The sequence below is a fragment of the Danio rerio genome, chromosome 5 (assembly GCF_049306965.1).
Source record: "Danio rerio strain Tuebingen ecotype United States chromosome 5, GRCz12tu, whole genome shotgun sequence".
Classification (NCBI taxonomy): Eukaryota; Metazoa; Chordata; class Actinopteri; order Cypriniformes; family Danionidae; genus Danio; species Danio rerio.
The window spans coordinates 72,667,658-72,689,316 of NC_133180.1; the positions used below are offsets into that span (position 1 = coordinate 72,667,658).

General features: G+C 36.4%; 1 protein-coding gene across 2 annotated transcripts in view; it reads right to left on the reverse strand.

The window, feature by feature from the left end:
• Nucleotides 1-2,343: 2,343 nt before the first annotated feature.
• The window catches only part of fermt3a (FERM domain containing kindlin 3a), a 132,308-nt gene continuing 112,992 nt past the window's right edge, over nucleotides 2,344-21,659 (reverse strand). The window contains exons 7-15 of one of the 2 annotated variants that reach the window (XM_021476681.3): nucleotides 15,466-15,573; nucleotides 14,506-14,634; nucleotides 12,713-12,759; nucleotides 10,355-10,479; nucleotides 9,465-9,571; nucleotides 8,100-8,315; nucleotides 6,205-6,329; nucleotides 4,009-4,150; nucleotides 2,344-3,374 (exon numbers count right to left, since the gene is read on the reverse strand). In XM_021476681.3, the coding sequence (XP_021332356.1) occupies nucleotides 3,195-3,374; nucleotides 4,009-4,150; nucleotides 6,205-6,329; nucleotides 8,100-8,315; nucleotides 9,465-9,571; nucleotides 10,355-10,479; nucleotides 12,713-12,759; nucleotides 14,506-14,634; nucleotides 15,466-15,573 (1,179 nt within the window). In that variant the 3' untranslated portion in view covers nucleotides 2,344-3,194. Of the gene's footprint in view, nucleotides 3,375-4,008; nucleotides 4,151-6,204; nucleotides 6,330-8,099; nucleotides 8,316-9,464; nucleotides 9,572-10,354; nucleotides 10,480-12,712; nucleotides 12,760-13,144; nucleotides 13,270-13,324; nucleotides 14,635-15,465; nucleotides 15,574-21,659 lie in introns of those variants that run through there. The other variant, XR_012406500.1, reaches the window with a different exon arrangement.

The window sequence follows — 21,659 nt, forward strand, 5'->3', positions numbered from 1 at the left end:
CTAGTCCCAACTTCTGCAGCGAGCGACGCCTCTGAAGCAGTGCCGACGGATCCACAATGCAGTTCGGCAACGCCTGACATCACCCATTAAAAGTGAATGGGAAGCGTTGACGCTGGCGCCCCGTGTGAATGGGGCTTAAGAGCTGAATGGAGTGAGGACCTATTTAAAAATGCTTGACTCTGCAGTTCTCATTTCATATCAGGTAAGTTCATGCTTTGCCGGATCAGACACATTACTAGTTTTTGATTGCAGCAATGATTTCAGCAAAAACAGTTAAATATGGTGAATTTCCACAAAACCCTGAAGAGAGATGTACAGACAATTATCAGTGGAGTGGCATAGAGTACATTATTCATATATTTGTACATATTGTTTAAATATTAGTTACACCTTTTTAAATAATGTAACTTCTATTGAACTTAGCATGTAACACGCACACTTTATAGAGGATTCATGTTAGTGCACCGGATGCTCTGTTTATCATTTGCTGAACGCTTGTGAAACCTGCTTTGTGGTTTCCTGCGCCAAATGATGTCACCACAATACATGCCTTTAACACTCAAGCTGCACAGTTGATCATCATAACCTGGCACTATGGTGCTGTATACATTAATATAACAACTTATAAGATCTTTATTATAAGAAATCTATCTATCTATCTATCTATCTATCTATCTATCTATCTATCTATCTATCTATCTATCTATCTATCTATCTATCTATCTATCTATCTATCTATCTATCTATCTATCTATCTATCTATCTATCTATCTATCCATCCATCCATCCATCCATCCATCCATCCATCCATCCATCCATACATCTACCGACCTACCATATCTATGTGTCTGTCTGTCTGTCTATCTACCTACCATATCTGTCCATCTGTCTACCTACCTACCATATCTGTCTGTCTACCTACCTACCTACCCACCATATATATATCTATCTGTTTATCTGTCTACCTACCTACTTACCTACCTACCTACCATATCTATCTGTCCGTCCGTCCATCTACCTACCTACGATATCTGTCTGTCTGTCTGTCTCTCTGGCTGTCTCTCTACCTACCTATCTACCTACCTACCATATCCATCCATCCATCCATCCATCCATCCACCATGTCTGTCTGTCTGTCTGTCTATCTGTCTGTCTCTGTACCTACCTACCTACCTACCATATTTATCCATCCATCCATCCATCCATCCATCCATCCATCCATCCATCCACCTACCTACCTACCAACCTACCTACCATATCTATCTGTCTGTCTACCTACCTACTACCTACCCACCATATCTGTCTCCTGTATCTACCTACCATATCAATCTGTCCTTCCATCTATCTATCTATCTACCTACCTACCTACCTACCTACCATATCTATCTGTCTGTCCGTCAACCTACCTACCTACTATCTACCTACCAATCTACCTACAGTACCATATCTATCTATCTATCCGTCCGTCCGTCCATCCATCATCCATCCATCCATCTGTCCATCTATCTACCTACCTACCATATCTGTCTGTCTGTCTGTCTGTCTGTCTGTCTATCTACCTACCTACCATCTATCAACCTACCAACTACAGCCATGTCACCCTGCAGCCCAAGACCGGTTACTCACTGAAGCTAAGCAGGGCTGAGCCTGGTCAGTACCTGGATGGGAGACCACTAGGGAACACTAGGTTGCTGTTGGAAGTGGTGTTAGTGAGGCCAGCAGGGGGCGCTCAACCTGTGGTCTGTGTGAGTCCTAATGCCCCAGTAAAAGTGAAGGGGACACTACACTGTCAGTGGGCGCCGTCTTTCGGATGAGACGTTAAACCGAGGTCCTGACTCTCTGTGGTCATTAAAAATCCCATGGCACTTCTCGTGAAAGAGCAGGGGTGTAACCCCGGTGTCCTGGCCAAAGTCCCTCTATCGGCCCTTACGATCATGGCCTCCCAATCATCCCCTTCCACCGAATTGGCTCTATCACTGTCTCTCCTCTCCACCAATAGCTGGTGTGTAGTGAGCGCACTGGCGCCGTTGTCCTGTGGCAGCCGTCGCATCATCCAAGTGGATGCTGCACACTGGTGGTGGTGTGGAGAGACCCCCCTCATGATTGTGAAGCGCTTTGGGTGTATGGCCATACACAATAAATGCGCTATATAAATATAAATACACACATACATACATACACACATACAACTACCTACCACATCTATCCATCCATCCATCCATGCATCCATCCATGCATCCATCCATCCATCCATCCATCCATCCATCCATCCATCCATCCATCCATACCAAATAAGGTTTAAAAAGCAACATCAATAATACAAATAAAAATACAAAATAAAGCCAGGTTTTTACAGTGATATTTAATTACTGTGGTGTTAAGACTGAAAAATAACCATCATAATCATATGATTAAAACTAAATTGTTATCACTAATCGTCACTAAAATAAAACACCTCAGGTCTCACAAAGACACAATAGTGTTGTTTATATATGAATGAATGAATGGTCATATCTGTCCATGTGTTGATGCTTTTTTACATTTTAATAAACATTTCTGCCATACAGTCAAAATGATTAGCCTTTCTGTGAAATATTTAATTATTTACATTTATAAAATTTTATTGTTCGACTATTTTGAAGTGCTGTTTAATGGAAAGATTTTCTTCAACACATTTCATAACAATAGTTTTAATAACTAATTTCTAATACCTGATTTCTTTTGTCTTTGCAATGATGACAGTACAGAATATTGTAAAAGTTATTTTGCAAGATACTAGTATGCAGCTTAAATCACTTTAAGCTGAATACTAGTATCTTGCAAAATAACTTTTAACGGATGGACATTTAAAGGCTTAACTAGATTAATTAGTCATTGTATAACAGTGGTTTGTTCTGTAGCCAATCAAAAACAAATAATTTCTAAAGGTTGCTAATAATATTGACCCTAAAATAGCTTTAAAAAACTAATAACTGCTTTTATTCTCGCCAAAGTAAAACAAATAAGACTTTCTACGGAAGAAAAAATATTTTAGGAAATACTGTGAAAAATTCCTTGCTCTGTTAAGCATAACATGTTTTTTAAAGAAAACAATTTTGACAGAAGGGCTAATAATTTTGCTGTATTTTCTGTATGATCTCTTCATTTTCTATCAGTCCATATGTGCACAGATGTTTTTGTTTTTATTTCTTTCCTCATAGCGCTTCATGTCCGCCTGTCAGTTTGTGGAAGAGCTCCTCATTCAGGGTGTCGCTCTGATCTCGACCTCGTGTGGACATGAAGATGTAGCCGCCGATGTACTCGTGCACAATCTTACAATCCGCCGTCACACAGCTAAAGGCGATGTTCACATTGCCATCAAACTCAATGGCAACCTGTAACAGACACAATGAAGATATATTATTTCATATTGTGGTATTTAGAGTTGAAGTCAGAATTATTTGCCCCCCCTGTATATTTTGTTTTCTACAATTTCTGTTTAGCGGAAAGATGATTTGTTCAACACATATCTAAAGATAATAGTGTAAATATCTCATCTCTAATAACTGATTTCTTTTATCTTTGCCATGATGACAGTACCTAATATTTGACTAGATATTTTTCAAGATACTAGTATTCAGCTAAAAGTGATATTTGAAGGTGTAACTAAGTTAGTTTAATCAGGGTAATTAGGCAAGTCATTGTATTTTCGAATAGACAATCGAAACAAATATTGCTTAAGGCGGCTTATAATATTGATCTTAAAATGATTCTTACAAAATTAAAAGCTGCTTTTACTCTTGCCGAAATAAAACAAATCTTTCTCCAGAAGAAAAAAATATTATAGGAAATACTGTGAAAATTTCCTTGCTCTAATAAACATCATTAGAGAAATATATATATATATATATATATAAAACATTCACAGGCCGGGGAATCAATCTGACTTCAACTGTGTATCAGCAAAAAGGCAAAAACACCTTTTACACTTCAGATGAATGTTATTATATGTAAATGCAGACGGATTACCTGTTTGATGTCCCAGTTGACATTCCATTGCCTCATGGTGTTGTATCTCCAGGTTTTCACAACATCTCCGACACTCAGGTCAATGCGGATTAATCGATTATTAGCGATGCCAAGCACCTCGTCTTTACGGCACCCCTTAAACCTGCATTTATGTGGACAGAAATTGATTGTTGATTCTGCTGTCACTTCCATCTGATAGAGTTTTGCCTAAATTCTTTAAATTAGCAATATCATGGTTATTATTGTTTTCAACCATTATATATATTATATACCATTATATATATTTTAACCATTATATATATTTTAACCATATATATATATATATATATATATATATATATATATATATATATATATATATATATATATATATATATATATATATATCAAAAATATAATTTGTGTGTGAATATATATTTTATATATTGTTTTCAACCTTTTTAATTTTATATGTTCTGACCTGTTTTGATTTTTGAAATATGGAAATAGTTTTTAAAATTATATTATTCATTCATTCATTCATTCATTCATTCATTCATTCATTTTCTTTTAGCTTAGTCCCTTATTTATCAGGGGTCGCCACAGCGAAATGAACCGCCAACTATTCCAGCATATGTTTTAGGCAGCGGATGCCCCTCCAGCTGCAACCCCGTACTGCAAACCACCCATACACACTCATACACGACAGCCATTTTAGCTTACTCAATTCACCTATAGCACATGCCTTTGGAAAGTGGGGGAAACCGTAGCACCTAAAGGAAACCTACACAGACACGGGCAGATAAAGCAAACTCCACACAGAAATGCCAATTGGCCCAGCAAGGGACTCAAACCAGCAACCTTCTTGCTGTGAGGCGACAGCACTACCTACTGCGCTAAATAATATAATATAATATAATATAATATAATATAATATAATATAATATAATATAATATAATATAATATATTATAATATAATATAATTATATTATATTATATTATTGTATTTATATTATATTATTGTATTTATATTATTTTATATTTATTTAAATTAAATATCTGTGTCCAGTACCATTCGGAGAGGGTAGTGGCTGGAAATTACGAAAAACACCGGGCAACGGCTGCCATCAAAATAGTTGGTGATCTGGAGGTGTTATGGATTCTACCAAACAACTGAGGACCAGGGAAAAGGGGTGAAATTCCGGGAGTTTTCCAGGAGAAATGACAAAACGGGAGATGGGTCTGAAATACAGGAGACTCCAGGGAAAAACAGGAGTGTTGGCAGGTATGGACTAGGCTTAAATCGGGTGTTGCTGATCTTATCTGATTTTATTGTGATTTTCATGATAAGATTTTTAGTGATTCACATAAATTATAAATAGTTTACTTAGAGTGTTACGTCAAACAGAACAGAGATGGGTTTCTTTTGTAAATATTTCTTTAATTATCACAAAATTTGTCATGACCTACACTCAAACAATTACTTTTGCTGCTTGTTCAAACTACTTATTTAATATAAGTTGAACCAACATTGAATTCTTAAGCTTTGTTTGGGAGAACTGTTATCGACCGTCATGGTGGCGCAGTGGGTAGCATAATCGCCTCGTATCAAGAAGGTCACTGGTTTGAGCCTTGGCTGGGCCATTTGGCATTTCTGTGTGGAGTTCTCATGTGAGGTTTCTTCCGGGTGCTCCGGTTTCCCCCACAGTCCAAAGACATGAGGTACAGATGAATTGGGTAGGTTAAATTGTCCGTAGTGTATGAGTGTGCGTGTGTGTGTGTGTGTGTGTGTGTGTGTTGCAGATGGAGCTGAAGAACATCCGCTGCGTAAAAACCTGCTGGATAAGTTGGTGGTTCATTCCGCTGTGGCGACCCCGGATAAACAAAGGGACTAAGCCGACAAGAAAATTAATGAATGAATAATCGATTTGTGTTGGGACAACATGACGGAATTGTGTGGAACCCAGCATTTGTTTACAGTGTACCTTACACTCATGTTATTGTGTTTTTATTGAAGCAATTTTCAGCATTATCAATATTTATTATTAATAATAATATTAAAGCAACTTATATATGGAGAATTACATCAGTTACGATCCTGAAGAGAAATATTGAGAGCAAAATCAGTCCTAACACTCCTAAAAGGTACACGCCACACTCATTACCCTTTATCACATTCTTTGCATGACAACCCTGACAACTTTTACAAAACTTACCTGACTACAATATAAGAGAGGCCGAAGTCAGGAAGAGCCTGCCAGATCTGAAGAAACTTCTGAATGGCATCAGTTAATGAGAGTTGAGCCACATTTTGATAGGCCTCCAGAATCCTTGGTGTGAGCTGAACAAGGAGAATGAGATTTAAACAGAAAGAAGGGATAGTTCACCTAACAATATTATTAGACAGCAAGTGTCAGAATTCTGCCACTCCAGTCCTGTTAATTCTTGTTTTTGTGGCAAATTCCAGACACTAGTCAGGTCATGTGTTATATGTGGTGCTCAGCTTGAGTTTTCTTGGGTTGAGTACCTCTTTTTTGTCATTGTGTGAGCGCCTGCCTGGTTACTATTGGACTATGTGCGCTCCAGCTTGATGCGGGCGCGCGAGGTCCGGACATGGTATAGGTGCGCGCTCTTGTCATGTTTGTTTTGTCTGCCGCATGATGTTTATTCCCAGCATTTCAGTTGGTTTCGGTTTCGGATGGCGCTGGGAGGGAACATTCACATCGCATATGCAACCCGGGCTCATTGTGGAAACGTAGCCCCGTGGACGTTTCTGCGGACCGTGAGATACATCCCAGGAGGTACGTATTCGAGTGGTTTTTGTTTTCGTGGATCCGCGAGAGGCCGCTGTGCGCGGTTTTTCGCGTCTTGGGCGCCTCTCGGGAGCGCGCGCCGTTCGCGCCCACGCTGTTCACGCGCGAAAAGCCGCTGGATCGGCCGACCCGGCCGCCCTCCTCTTCCTCCTCCTCCTTCCCTTAACCCAAGCGACAGTTTGCAAAAGCCGTCCAGAAAAAAAAAAGCAAAAGCCCTCGTCTTCGATTTAGACCGCATTTTCGGATCCCGCCGCGTTCTCACCCTTATTTTTCTGATTCTGTTTTTCATCTTACCTGATTTCTGGAACCGCTGTTCCCCAGACTCGATCCCGGTCGTCGTCCCCGCGGCTGGCTCCTCCTCCTCCGGGGCCTCCGCTCTGCCGACGTAACGCTGTGAGCTAAGCGGACAAACTGGTTGCAATGGGAAAGCCCTCCACTCTGAGGCGAGCCGTCGGCCGGCGAGCGTGAAGAGGAGGAGCAGAGCGGCGCCATACCACCCCGCAGCGTTCGCTTGAAAAAAACTAAACACGGCCGTACGTACCTCCGGCCACGTAAATCGTGGTCTCCAGAAACGTCTGCAGGGCTACATTTTCAGAATGAGCTTGGGTTGCGCATATGTGAGCGCACAGTAAGTATCTTTATCTATAGTGTGCTAGTGTCTTGTGTTCTGTTGTGTAGCACGTGGTTTCATGTTTACATCGTAACCACGTGCTTTAGTATCTTGTTTTATGTGAGCATGCAGTCAATGAGCTCTTTCTGTCCTGTTCTAGTCCTGTTTGTATGTAAGCACATGATTGTGTTGTGTTCTTGTACCATGTGTTCTTTTGTCTAGCGTCCTGTCCCGCCCACCTAGTTATCCTGTTTGTAATTATCATTTTCACCTCTCCGCCTGTCTGTTTATTGGTCTGTGTTTCCTATTTATTCTCCTAGTGTGCTCTGTTCTGTGGTGGTCCGTTGTTGACTGTCTGCTTTCTCTTGCTGTTGTATGAGGTCTGTGGATGTCTGGTCTACAACAGTTGTTTAATGTAGTGTGTCATGCCAAGAACCAAATCAAGTTAAGTCTAGTTGAGTGTTTAATATAATGTCATGTTTTTCCCCACATGGGGAGATTTGAGTTTTGTTTTTGTTTTGTTTTTTAAATAAATCCTTCATTTCCCGCATTTGGGTCCTCGCCTTCTCTCCATTCACCTCATAACGTGACAGCAAGAGTGTGGGAAAGAAACCAAACTTTCATATTTGGGTGAACTAACCCTTTAAAGTCAACGCTGTAATTAATTAACATCTTTAATATGTGGTACCTGTTTGGGTTTGTACTTCTTCTGGTAGCGTGGCGAGACGAGGCTGTGTGTGTTGATGCTTTCATCCGTCTGGGCTGTGTTATTGCTAGGTGTGGTTTTCTGCATGGCCAGAAAGGACTGGATACTCTGCACTTCATTAGAGAACGAGCTGTCGGCTAAAGTCTTGCCTTTTGAGGCCAAACGACATGCTGCCATCCATCGGCTGTACTGCTGCTCCTGCAGTAAATCAGAGAGTCTCAATCAATTTCCTTCAGAATGATTCATTTGGTATTCATATGTGAACAGAAATGATTCATTCTAATTAATTTTATGTACAGCTTTGTTGTTCCTGTTTTATCACTATACAAACAATGTTGGGGCTCATAGATATATACACTAGATATCGCATAGGGACCCTGAGCATGCGTCAATAGCGCCGCCACATTGGTACAGTGCTCCCAGGACAGATGTCATTCAACCGCACTAGTCAAGACAGTGTTATTACGTGAAGATGCGGGACTTTAGCGCTGTCTACGGGTTTAGTAACGAGCAAACAAAGAAAACAAAGCACAAAGGCAGAACATTTCATAGGTAATATTATGTTTTTTTCTGTTTTTGTATGTTCTGAACTTTTGTGCTAATCAGGTAACGTTATTGATGATAATAGTCACTTACTGCATTCACCATACGGCAAAGCAGCTCCAACTCGCACTAAACACTCTGCTTATGCTAGTTTTGTTGAATAAAATCAGCAAACAATGCAAAAGAAATATGACAACAAAATGCTGCGCTGCCAGAAACTTGTATTATTGTCTGCTAACGTTAGTGAAAGAATCGTTCGGGGGATTCATTCACAAACGAATCGCTCTCTCCGTCAGTATGAGAAGTGAAAGCAGGAGAGGAGCTGTGTTTCAGGACGTGATTAGATTAAATTTAACAGGGAGGGTGAATAGTACATTTCTGTACACACAAACACAAGCTTTTTGTCAGGAATGCCCGTATGTCACTGATCCATCAATGTAGAAAAGTGATGTAAAATTATAATTTTCGTAATTAGAAAAAAAAATTGCATACTAACATCCAGGAAAACTCCCGATCATAGATATATGTGTATATGTGTATATCTCTGGCTTTGCATGGCCACAGTCCTCCACTGTACCTTGGTCCCGCATTCATTTCAAAGGAGCGCTACCCTGTAGCAAGATGGCGGCGCAATTGACGCATTCCGTCCAATAGAAAACTATAGGCCAGGCGACATCTAATGTATATATCTATAATTAGGGGTAAGTTACCTTAAAAAAAAGTACTGCTGCGCAAAGATTAATTGCATCCAAAATGAAAGTTTGAAAGATTAGCACTTCATAAGATTACACATAACTGACTTACATGCTCGCAGCGCAAGTAGACCTCATTCATGCCCTCTGGCCCGGGTATCAGCAACCTGATACAAAACTTCTGCCCAGCAACGCTCACGTCAGGAGCCACTTCACAACCTGTGTCGGTCAAAGATTTGTGGTCATCTGTGTGTCTTGTACACACATATAAGCTTTGGTCGCACTTTATATTAAGGGGCCTTAACTACATGTATTTACATTAAAAATAAGTACAATGTACGTATTGTGTTCATAATGTATTGCAGAACACTTCTAGTGCTATTGAGGGCAAGGTTAGTAACAAGTTAGTTGGTATGGGTAGGTTTAGAGATGGTCTAAGGGATGGTCAACAGTGTAATTATAAATGTAAGTACAGAAACTAATAACAATGTTATTACATGCATGCAGTTAATCAAGTGTAAGTACAATGTGGCTGCACAGTGGTTAGCACTGTCGCCTCACAGCAAGAAGATCGCTGGTTCGTGCCTCGGCTGGGCCAGTTGGCATTTCTGTGTGGAGTTTGCATGTTCTCCCAGTATTTGCGTTGGTTTCCTCCTCCCGTTTCCCCCACAGTCCAAAGACATGTGGTAAAGGTGAATTGGGTAAGCTAAATTGGCTGCAGTGTATGTGTGTAAATGAGTGTGTATGGGTGCTGGGTTGCGGCTGGAAGGGCTTCCACTGCATAAAATATACGATGGATAAGCTGGCGGTTCATTCCACTGTGACAACCCCTGATTAATTAAGGGACTAAGCCGAAAATAAAATGAAGAATGAATAAGTACAATGTCAAAACATGTATTTACACAACAAGTACATTGTAACAAATTATTAATATCATTGTGTAATTGCATGTTATGCTTAATATAAAGTGGGACCTGTGTTTTTAATTGAGTGTGTGATCACCTTTAAGGTTCATCTGTTGAATTGGCTCTTTACAGCTCTCCTCTTTACTCTTGTAGTAGGAGATGGTCGTGTCCTTAAATGTAAACCAGTATTGTTTATAGCCTTTCAGGGTCAGCCGTTTTGGCCTGAGAGGAAACAAAACCACAGCTTATATAGTTAAGCAGAAGGATATTTGTGAACCTGGACCATAAAAACATTTGTAAGGCCATTTAAAATGTGCATTTAAATGATTTTTTAATATACTTGTTCTATCTTTGATTAATCAGCGTTTTAAAACATGAAATAAATAATAAGTGCAAAAATTGCCTATTTATTTATACATTAAAATGATTTTTAAATGCATTTTTTATAGATTTGTTAAAGTATATTTAAAACACAATCTGAATGGACACAATTACAGTTAAAACCAGAAGTTTACATAGACTGTATAAAAAGGCATATAACCATTTAAAAAGTCAGATGTTAATATGACTAAACTTTTTCTCTTTTAGGTAAGTTAGGATTTTAAAATTAGTTTCTGTTAAGCTTAATAGCGGAATAATAAGAGAGATATGTTTTGATAAATTGTTATAACTTTTCTTGAAAGTCATGAATATTCTGCCTCTGAAAAGGCTCAGATGATGGTGTGAAGGTTTTGGAAGTTTCTGATTGGCTAATTGACCACACTTAAGTTAATTGGAGGCACAACTGTAAAATAGTATTTAAGGAAAACCCCAAACACACTGCTTACTTGCGTGACAACATGGGAAAATCAGCAAGCCAGAATCAACAAGAAAAGCCAGATTACATTTTGCTAAATTACACTGGGAAAAAGAATCATTTTTGAAGACGTGTCCTGTGGTCTGATTAAACTAAGATTGAACAGTTTGGCCATAAAGACCAGTGTTACATTTGGAGGAAAAAGGGGAAAGCTTACAAGCCTAGCAACACTATCCCAACTGTGAAGTATGGGGGTGGCAGCATCATGTTGTGGGGCTGTTGTGCTGCAGGAGGGACTGGTCCACCTTACAGCATAGATGGCATCATGAAGAAAGAATATTATGTAGAAATACTGAAGCAACATCTCAAGACATCAGCCAGGAAATTACAACTTGTTCACAAATGGGTTCTCCAGACAGACCATGACCCTAAGCATACTGCCAAATTAGTTAAAATGCAATTAAAGGACAACAGAGTGAATGTTTTGGAGTGGCTATCACAAAGCCCTGATCTCAATCCTATAGAAAATTTGTGGGCAGAGTTGAAAAAGCTTGTGCAAGCAAGACAGCCTACAAATCTGACTCAGTTGCACCAATTCTGTCAGGAGGAATGGGCCAAAATTCCTTCAAACTATTGTAAGAAGCTTGTGGAAGGATGACGAAAACATTTGACTAAAGTTATACAGTTTAAAAAACAAGCAAAAAATATCAGGGAAATGTTGTAAACGTCGACTCTCTAGAAATTATTAAAACATTCTCAAAAAATATTTTGTCTCATTATTCTGGCCTTTGGCAAGTGTAAATGATTTAGGTAATCCTAACAGACCTAAAATAGTAAACATTTAGTATGATTTACCATCAAACATTAAAAAAAAAAATGGTTATGTTCCTTTTTTAGAGTGTACGTAAACTTCTGGTTTCAACTGTATTTCAGTTTCAGTTTACTTTATTTTTGTCATTCAAAACATCATAATAAATTGTAATGCAGAATGAAATTACGTTACATCAGACCCAACAAGAACATAAAAAACAAGCATCAAACACTATAAAACCAACAAAATAAGCTTTTATGATTTCATAAATATATAAAAATATAATTATATAAAATATAACCTGATTTAAAAAAAATCACAAAAGGGAATAAATTAATAAATAACTATTGCACAGTTTGTTATAATAGTAATAATAGTAACAATTTGTCCTAGTTTAACTATTTAATGATTTATTATTACATACTAGCTATTCAATATTATTTAAGATACTGTATTATTCAAAAGTCTTATAATGACTATGGCCAGGGTGGGTTGGATCCCTTAAAATGCTATTTGCCCTAGACAGACAACATCATTGATATAGTTCCTCGATAGATTTAATTTTGACTCTAACAGACCTTTCAGCTGACTTTATTATCTTCTTTATGGTGTTCTTGTCAGATTCAGTGATACAGTTCATCCAGAAAGTATTCATAGCGCTTCACTTTTTCCACATTTTTTATATTACAGCCTTATTCCAAAATGGATTCATTTCCATAATGACAATGTGAAAAAAGAGTTTTTAAAATTGTTGCAAATTTATTAAAAATAAAAAAGCAGAAAAATCACATGTACAGAAGTATTCATTGTGAGAGTTACGAGTTAAGAGTGTGAGATTTATGTCTAACCTGAATATTTTCAAGTAGTCGTGTAGTTCAGGTGCTGTCATTGTTTCCTGCGTGGACAGTTAAAATGTTAGCTAACAGTTCATTACAGATTAATTCAGATGACATACACAGCGTATATAAGTACCCCCCCACAAATCTCTCATATAAATTTACTATAGGAAGCTATACAATATTATATACAGTTGAAGTCAGAATTATTAGCCCCCCTTTGATTTTTTTTTCTTTTTTTAAATTATTTTCCAAATTATGTTTAACAGAGCAAGGAAAAAGGAAATTTTCACAGTCTGATAATATTTTTTCTTCTGGATAAAGTCTTATTTGTTTTATTTCGGCTAGCATAAAAGCAGTTTTTAAAAATTTTAAAAACATTTTAAGGACAAAATTTTTAGCCCCTTTAAGCAAATTTTTTTATAGTCTACAGAACAAACCATCATTGTACAATAGCTTGCCTAATTACCGTAACCTGCCTAGGTAACCTAATTAACCTAGTTAAGCCTTTAAATGTCACTTTAAGCTGTATAGAAGTGTCTTAAAAATATCTAGTCAAATATTATTTACTGTCATTATGGCACAGATAAAGTAAATCATTTATTAGAAATGAATTATTAAAACTATTATGTTTAGAAATGTGTTGAAAAAATCTGCTCTCCTTTAAACAGAAATTAGGGGAAAAAAATAAGCAGGGGGCAAATAATTCAGGGGGGCTAATAATTCTGACTTCAACTGTATGTGCATATACATTAGATTACTCACTACTGAAGCCAAATCTGGAGCTAATCGAATGAAATAACTTAAGATAATGCTCCAAAATTAGTACACCCAAATATATATGTTAGCGAAAATATGAAATAAAAAATGTAAAAAGAGCAAAATTTAAGACAAACAAAAAATATATATGTTTGTTAAAATTTTGTAGTATTTTTGTTTTTTCCCCCAATTTTTCGCATGAATTTAAATGTATTATATTTTTATTTTTAAAGATGTTCGGTGACTAATATACTGTTGTAATAAATGTATTCGTTTAATAAATCTGTTTTGTTCAACTGCACCAAAATATATTACTTTTGTGCATGAGAAATTGGTTAAAATATTCATTTTCAAAATGGGTTGTACTGATTTATGTTGAGCACTCTATATCCATACAGTCTTGAACTGGAAGTTTCAATATATAGTTCAATACTGCTGTTAGTTCACCCAAAAAGAACTATTTACTCACCCTCAAGTGATTACAAAACTTTAAGAGTTTCTTTATTCTCTTGAACACAAAAGAAGATATTTTGAAGAATGTTGGAAACCGGTAACCATTGAAGATTATTTTAACACATTTCTAAACATAATAATTTTAATAACTCATTTCTAATTTGACTAGATGTTTTTTAAGACACCAGTATTCAGCTTAAAGTGACATTTAAAGGCTTAATTGGGTTAATTAGGTAAGTTAGGGTATTTAGGCAAGTCATTGTATAACAGTGGTTTGTTTTGTAGACTATTGAAACAAATATTGCTTAAGGGTGCTAATAATTTTGACCTTAAAATGCTTTTTTTTTTTATTTAAAACTGCTTTCATTCTAGCCGAAATAAAACAAATAAGACTTTCTCCAGAAAAAAAATAATATTATAGGAAATACTGTGAAAAATCTCTTGCTCTGTTGAACATCCTTTGGGAAATATTGGAAAAAAAAATCACAGAATCATTCTGACTTCAGCTGTATACATTTATGATACATGACTGTTTTATGTAGTTTTGTTCTACTGGTTTGCTTTAATTGATTGTGTGTCATTGTGTCACTGACCAGCATGTCATCTGCACTGCTCTCTCCTTCCATTTTCACCTCCAGACACTGTAAAGCTGAATCCAGATCATCCATCGCCGGACAGGAAGCCACAAGCTGTTCTGTCAGAGACACTTTCCCAATGTGGTACTGGTGTGACACACGCGCACACACACACACACACACACACACACACACACACACACACACACACACACACACACACACACACACACACACACACACACACACACACACACACACACACACACACACACACACACACAAATACGAATCAAACATTTCACTTAAAGCAGGGGTGTCCAAAGTCAGCATTGGAGGGCCAGTGCTCTGCATAGTTTAGCTCCAAATTCCTTCAACACACCTCCATGGAAGTTTCTAGTATACCAAGAAAGAGCTTGATTAGCTTTTTCAGGTGTGTTTAACTGGGGTTGGAACTAAAATATGCACAACACTGGCCTTCCAGGCCCGAGTTTGGACACTCGCCCAAATAACCTCATCATTTACTCTCCCTCGTGTGTTTTCTTTCTTCCACTGAACACGAAAGAAGATATTTTAAAGAATGCTGGTTGCTGGCGCCCATTGACATTCATAGCAGGAAAAATATTTACCATGGAAGTCAATGGGTACCAGCTATCAGCATTCTTCAACATACACTGTTAAAAATGCTGGGTTCCACACAATTCCTTCATGTTGTCCTGACACATGTCAATTACAAATTTAAGCAGATTGAACATTAAAAAATTAAGTTGTCCCTCAATAAACTCAGGAATTGTGTTGATTCAGCTCATTTTAAATAAGTAGTTTGAACAAGCAGTAAAAAATAATCTTTTGTGTTTAACAGAAGAAAGAAACTTTTTTTTTTCTTTTTTTTTGAACATGTGTAGATGGCAGAGGTTTCATTTTTGGGTGAACTATCATTCATATAATGAGCTGATATCTGCTGTCCATCATCTGTACCTGTAATGCAGCAAAGACCATCATCTCCTCCTCAGTGCATTCGATTTCCTCCAGCAGGATAGCCCACCTAGCCTGCTCGTACAGCTGTGTCAGACGCACAACGTCCGACTGCCAGGGACATTCACAAGATGTTCATTAATAGGTTAGGTGAGAAAAAAATGACAAAATTACCCATAATGTGCTTTTTAGAACATACAGCAAAAATAGCTAAATACTAGAATCAGTTTGTTGTGGTTTTCAGGAGTTCTGGGTGCATACAGACACGAAAGGACAAAAAGAACATTTAATTAAGTAAGATTAAAACAGAGAATTACATATATTGAACATCTAAATGAGAATATTTATGTATGTATGCGTTATATATGCATTTTATGATTATATTACCATTTGTATAATACTATTTGTACTGTACTGTATTTTTTTTGGTTTAGTTTATATATAAAACGTAAGTAATTATATAGTAAAATCTAAATCTGTCAACATTAAGTTCAAGTAGAAGTTTCTGCAACTATATTTTGTATATTTATATTAATTACATTTCCAATGAAGCGACGTGGTGGCACAGTAGGTAGTGCTGTCGCCTCACAGCAAGAAGGTTGCTGGTTCGAGCCTCGGCTGGGTCAGTTGGCATTGCTGTGGAGTTTGCATGTTCTCCCCACGTTTGCATGGGTTTCCTCCGGGTGCTCCGGTTTCCCCCACAGTCCTTACATGCGGTATAAGTGAATTGGGTAAGCTTAAATTGTCCGTAGTGTATGAGTGTGAATGAGTGTGTATGGTTGTTTCCCAGTGATTGGTTGCAGCTGGAAGAACATCCGCTGCGTAAAAATATATGCTGGATAAGTTAGTGGTTCATTCCGCTGTGGTAACCCCGTATTAATAAAGTAAATAAGTTGAAAAGATAATGAATAAATAAATATATATTTATTACATTATCAATAGTAAAGTATGTACTATGGTCCCGCTTTATTTGATTTTGGTTCATTGATCTTGTAAACAGAATATCTCAAAAGGTCATGATAATGTTTTTGATGTAGGAGCATGTGATAATCCCTATGATGTCATTCCTCATATACATGCGATTGGATTGGATTATGTTTAATGACTGTAGTCACTGAAATAGTGAATTTACACTGTATTTAAATGATGATGGTCCAGGATCAACAATAGTTAATTTACACTGTATTTAAATGTTTATGATGGTCCAGGATCAACAATAGTGAATTTACACTGTATTTAAATGATGATGGTCCAGGATCAACAATAGTGAATTTACACTGTTTTTAAATGATGATGGTCCAGGATCAACAGTAGTGAATTTACATTGTATTTAAATGATGATGTTCCAGGATCAACAATAGTGAATTTACACTGTTTTTAAATAATGATGGTCCAAGATCAACAATAGTAAATTTACATTGTATTTAAATGATGATGGTCCAGGATCGAAAATAGTGAATTTACACTGTATTTAAATGATGATGGTCCAGGATCAACAATAGTGAATTTACACTGTTTTTAAATAATGATGGTCCAAGATCAACAATAGTGAATTTACATTGTATTTAAATGATGATGGTCCAGGATCAAAAATAGTGAATTTACACTGTTTTTAAATGATGATGGTCCAGGATCAACAATAGTGAATTTACATTGTATTTAAATGATGATGTTCCAGGATCAACAATAGTGAATTTACATTGTATTTAAATGATGATGGTCCAGGATCAACAATAGTGAATTTACACTGTATATAAAAGATGATGGTCCAGGATCAACAATTGTGAATTTATTTAAATGTTTATGATGGTCCAGGATCAACAATAGTGAATTTACACTGTTTTTAAATGATGATGGTCCAGGATCAACAATAGTGAATTTACATTGTATTTAAATGATGATGGTCCAGGATCAACAATAGATCATTTACACTGTATTTAAATGATGATGGTCCAGGATCAACAATAGTGAATTTACATTGTATTTAAATGATGATGGTCCAGGATCGAAAATAGTGAATTTACACTGTTTTTAAATGATGATGGTCCAGGATCAACAATAGTGAATTTACACTGTTTTTAAATGATGATGGTCCAGGATCAACAATAGTGAATTTACATTGTATTTAAATGATGATGGTCCAGGATCAACAATAGTGAATTTACACTGTTTTTAAATGATGATGGTCCAGGATCAACAATAGTGAATTTACACTGTATTTAAATGATTATGGTCCAGGATCAACAATAGTGAATTTACATTGTATTTAAATGATGATGGTCCAGGATCGAAAATAGTGAATTTACACTGTATTTAAATAATGATGGTCCAGGATCAACAATAGTGATTTTACACTGTTTTTAAATGATGATGGTCCAGGATCAACAATACTGAATTTACACTGTTTTTAAATGATGATGGTCCAAGACCAACAATAGTAAATTTACACTGTATTTAAATGTTTATGATGGTCCAGGATCAACAATAGAGAATTTACATTGTATTTAAATGATGATGGTCCAGGATCAACAATCGTGAATTTACACTTTATTTAAATGATGATGGTCCAGGATCAACAATAGTGAATTTACATTGTATTTAAATGATGATGGTCCAGGATCAACAATAGTGAATTTACATTGTATTTAAATGATGATGGACCAGGATCAACAATAGTTCATTTATACTGTATTTAAATGATGATGGTCCAGGATCAACAATAGTGAATTTACATTGTATTTAAATGATGATGGTCCAGGATCAACAATAGTTCATTTATACTGTATTTAAATGTTTATGATGGTCCAGGATCAACAATAGTGAATTTACATTGTATTTAAATGATGATGGTCCAGGATCAACAATAGTCAATTTACACTGTATTTAAATGATGATGGTCCAGGATCAACAATAGTGAATTTACATTGTATTTAAATGATGATGGTCCAGGATCAACAATAGTGAATTTACGCTGTATTTAAATGATGATGGTCCAGGATCAACAATAGTGAATTTACACTGTATTTAAATGATGATGGTTCAGGATCAACAATAGTGAATTTACACTGTATTTAAATGATGATGGTCTAGGATCAACAATAGTGAATTTAAATTGTATTTAATTAATGACGGTCCAGGATCAACAATAGTGAATTTAAATTGTATTTAATTATTGATGGTCCAGGATCAACAATAGTGAATTTAAACTGTATTTAAATGATGATGGTCCAGGATCAACAATAGTGAATTTACATTGTATTTAAATGATGATGGTCCAGGATCAACATTAGTGGATTTACACTGTATTTAAATGATGATGGTCCAGGATCAACAATAGTGAATTTACACTGTTTTTAAATGATGATGGTCAAGGATCAACAATAGTGAATTTACACTGTTTTTAAATGATGATGCTCCAGGGTCAACAATAGTCAATTTATATTGTATTCAATTGATGATGGTCCAGGATCAACAAAAGTCAATTTACACTGTATTTAAATGATGATGGTCCAGGATCAACAATAGAGAATTTACATTGTATTTAAATGATGATGGTCCAGGATCAACAATAGTGGATTTACACTGTATTTAAATGATGATGGTCCAGGATCAACAATCGTGAATTTACACTGTATTTAAATGATGATGGTCCAGGATCAACAATAGTGAATTTACATTGTATTTAAATGATGATGGTCCAGGATCAACAATAGTTCATTTATACTGTATTTAAATGTTTATGATGGTCCAGGATCAACAATAGTGAATTTACATTGTATTTAAATGATGATGGTCCAGGATCAACAATAGTCAATTTACACTGTATTTAAATGATGATGGTCCAGGATCAACAATAGTGAATTTACATTGTATTTAAATGATGATGGTCCAGGATCAACAATAGTGAATTTACACTGTATTTAAATGATGATGGTCCAGGATCAACAATAGTGAATTTACACTGTATTTAAATGATGATGGTTCAGGATCAACAATAGTGAATTTACACTGTATTTAAATGATGATGGTCTAGGATCAACAATAGTGAATTTAAATTGTATTTAATTAATGATGGTCCAGGATCAACAATAGTGAATTTAAATTGTATTTAATTATTGATGGTCCAGGATCAACAATAGTGAATTTAAACTGTATTTAAATGATGATGGTCCAGGATCAACAATAGTGAATTTACATTGTATTTAAATGATGATGGTCCAGGATCGAAAATAGTGAATTTACACTGTTTTTAAATGATGATGGTCCAGGATCAACAATAGTCAATTTACACTGTATTTAAATGATGATGGTCCAGGATCAACAATAGTGAATTTACACTGTATTTAAATGATGATGGTCCAGGATCAACAATAGTGGATTTACACTGTATTTAAATGATGATGGTCCAGGATCAACAATAGTGAATTTACACAGTTTTTAAATGATGATGGTCCAGGATCAACAATAGTGAATTTACACTGTTTTTAAATGATGATGGTCAAGGATCAACAATAGTGAATTTACACTGTTTTTAAATGATGATGCTCCAGGGTCAACAATAGTGAATTTACACTGTATTTAAATGATGATGGTCCAGGATCAACAATAGTGAATTTACACTGTTTTTAAATGATGATGGTCCAGGATCAACAATAGTGAATTTACACTGTTTTTAAATGATGATGGTCCAGGATCAACAATCGTGAATTTACACTGTATTTAAATGATGATGGTCCAGGATCAACAATAGTTCATTTACACTGTATTTAAATGTTTATGATGGTCCAGGATCAACAATAGTGAATTTACACTGTATTTAAATGATGATGGTCCAGGATCAACAATAGTGATTTTACACTGTATTTAAATGATGATGGTCCAGGAATAGTGAATTTACACTTTATTTAAATGATGATGGTCCAGGATCAACAATAGTGAAGTTACACTGTATTTAAATGATGATGGTCCAGGATCAACAATAGTGAATTTACATTGTATTTAAATGATGATGGTCCAGGATCAACAATAGTTCATTTACACTGTATTTAAATGTTTATGATGGTCCAGGATCAACAATAGTGAATTTACACTGTATTTAAATGATGATGGTCCAGGATCAACAATAGTGAATTTACACTGTATTTAAATGATGATGGTCCAGGATCAACAATAGTGAATTTACATTGTATTTAAATGATGATGGTCCAGGATCAACAATAGTTCATTTACACTGTATTTAAATGTTTATGATGGTCCAGGATCAACAATAGTGAATTTACACTGTATTTAAATGTTTATGATGGTCCAGGATCAACAATAGTGAATTTACACTGTATTTAAATGATGATGGTCCAGGATCAACAATAGTGAATTTACATTCTATTTAAATGATGATGGTCCAGGATCAACAATAGTGAATTTACATTCTATTTAAATGATGATGGTCCAGGATCAACAATAGTGAATTTACATTCTATTTAAATAATGATGGTCCAGGGTCAACAATAGTCAATTTATATTGTATTTAAATGATGATGGTCCAGGATCGAAAATAGTGAATTTACACTGTTTTTAAATGATGATGGTCCAGGATCAACAATAGTCAATTTACACTGTATTTAAATGATGATGGTCCAGGATCAACAATAGTGAATTTACACTGTTTTTAAATGATGATGGTCCAGGATCAACAATAGTGGTTCCCCTTCGGGGGGAACTTCAGCACTATAAGTGGATTTGATTTGTAAAATCCACGCATTGGGGAGGTTCGGTTCAGAAGCTACTCGTCTGAAAGAGTATTGAACGGGCCAATTAAGAATGAATTGGCAGCGCAAGCCTGCGCAGGTGAGCGGCGTAAGCAATCAACTGAGTATATAAGCTCACCTGGCGCCAGCAGACGCTATCCTTTTCGCTTCAGAGACTTTCTGATCGAGTCGATGAGGGTTCCTCCTGCTGTGACCAGCGATTCTGAGCGAACGAGAGCATTCTCCCGGTCCAGAGTGTGTACACGCAGTGGCAGACGGTCGAGCTGGGTTTCTCCCTTGCCTGGCGTTCTTTGGGTCCGGTCCTCCAGAGCGGTGCGTATAAAGTTGCAACTTCACAGAAAGAGCAACACAGTCGTGCAGCACGTCCTTATCAGGACGGCGCTCCGACTGTGCGTTTCTGGATGCGGTGGTTTCCTGTCCTCGGATGATGGG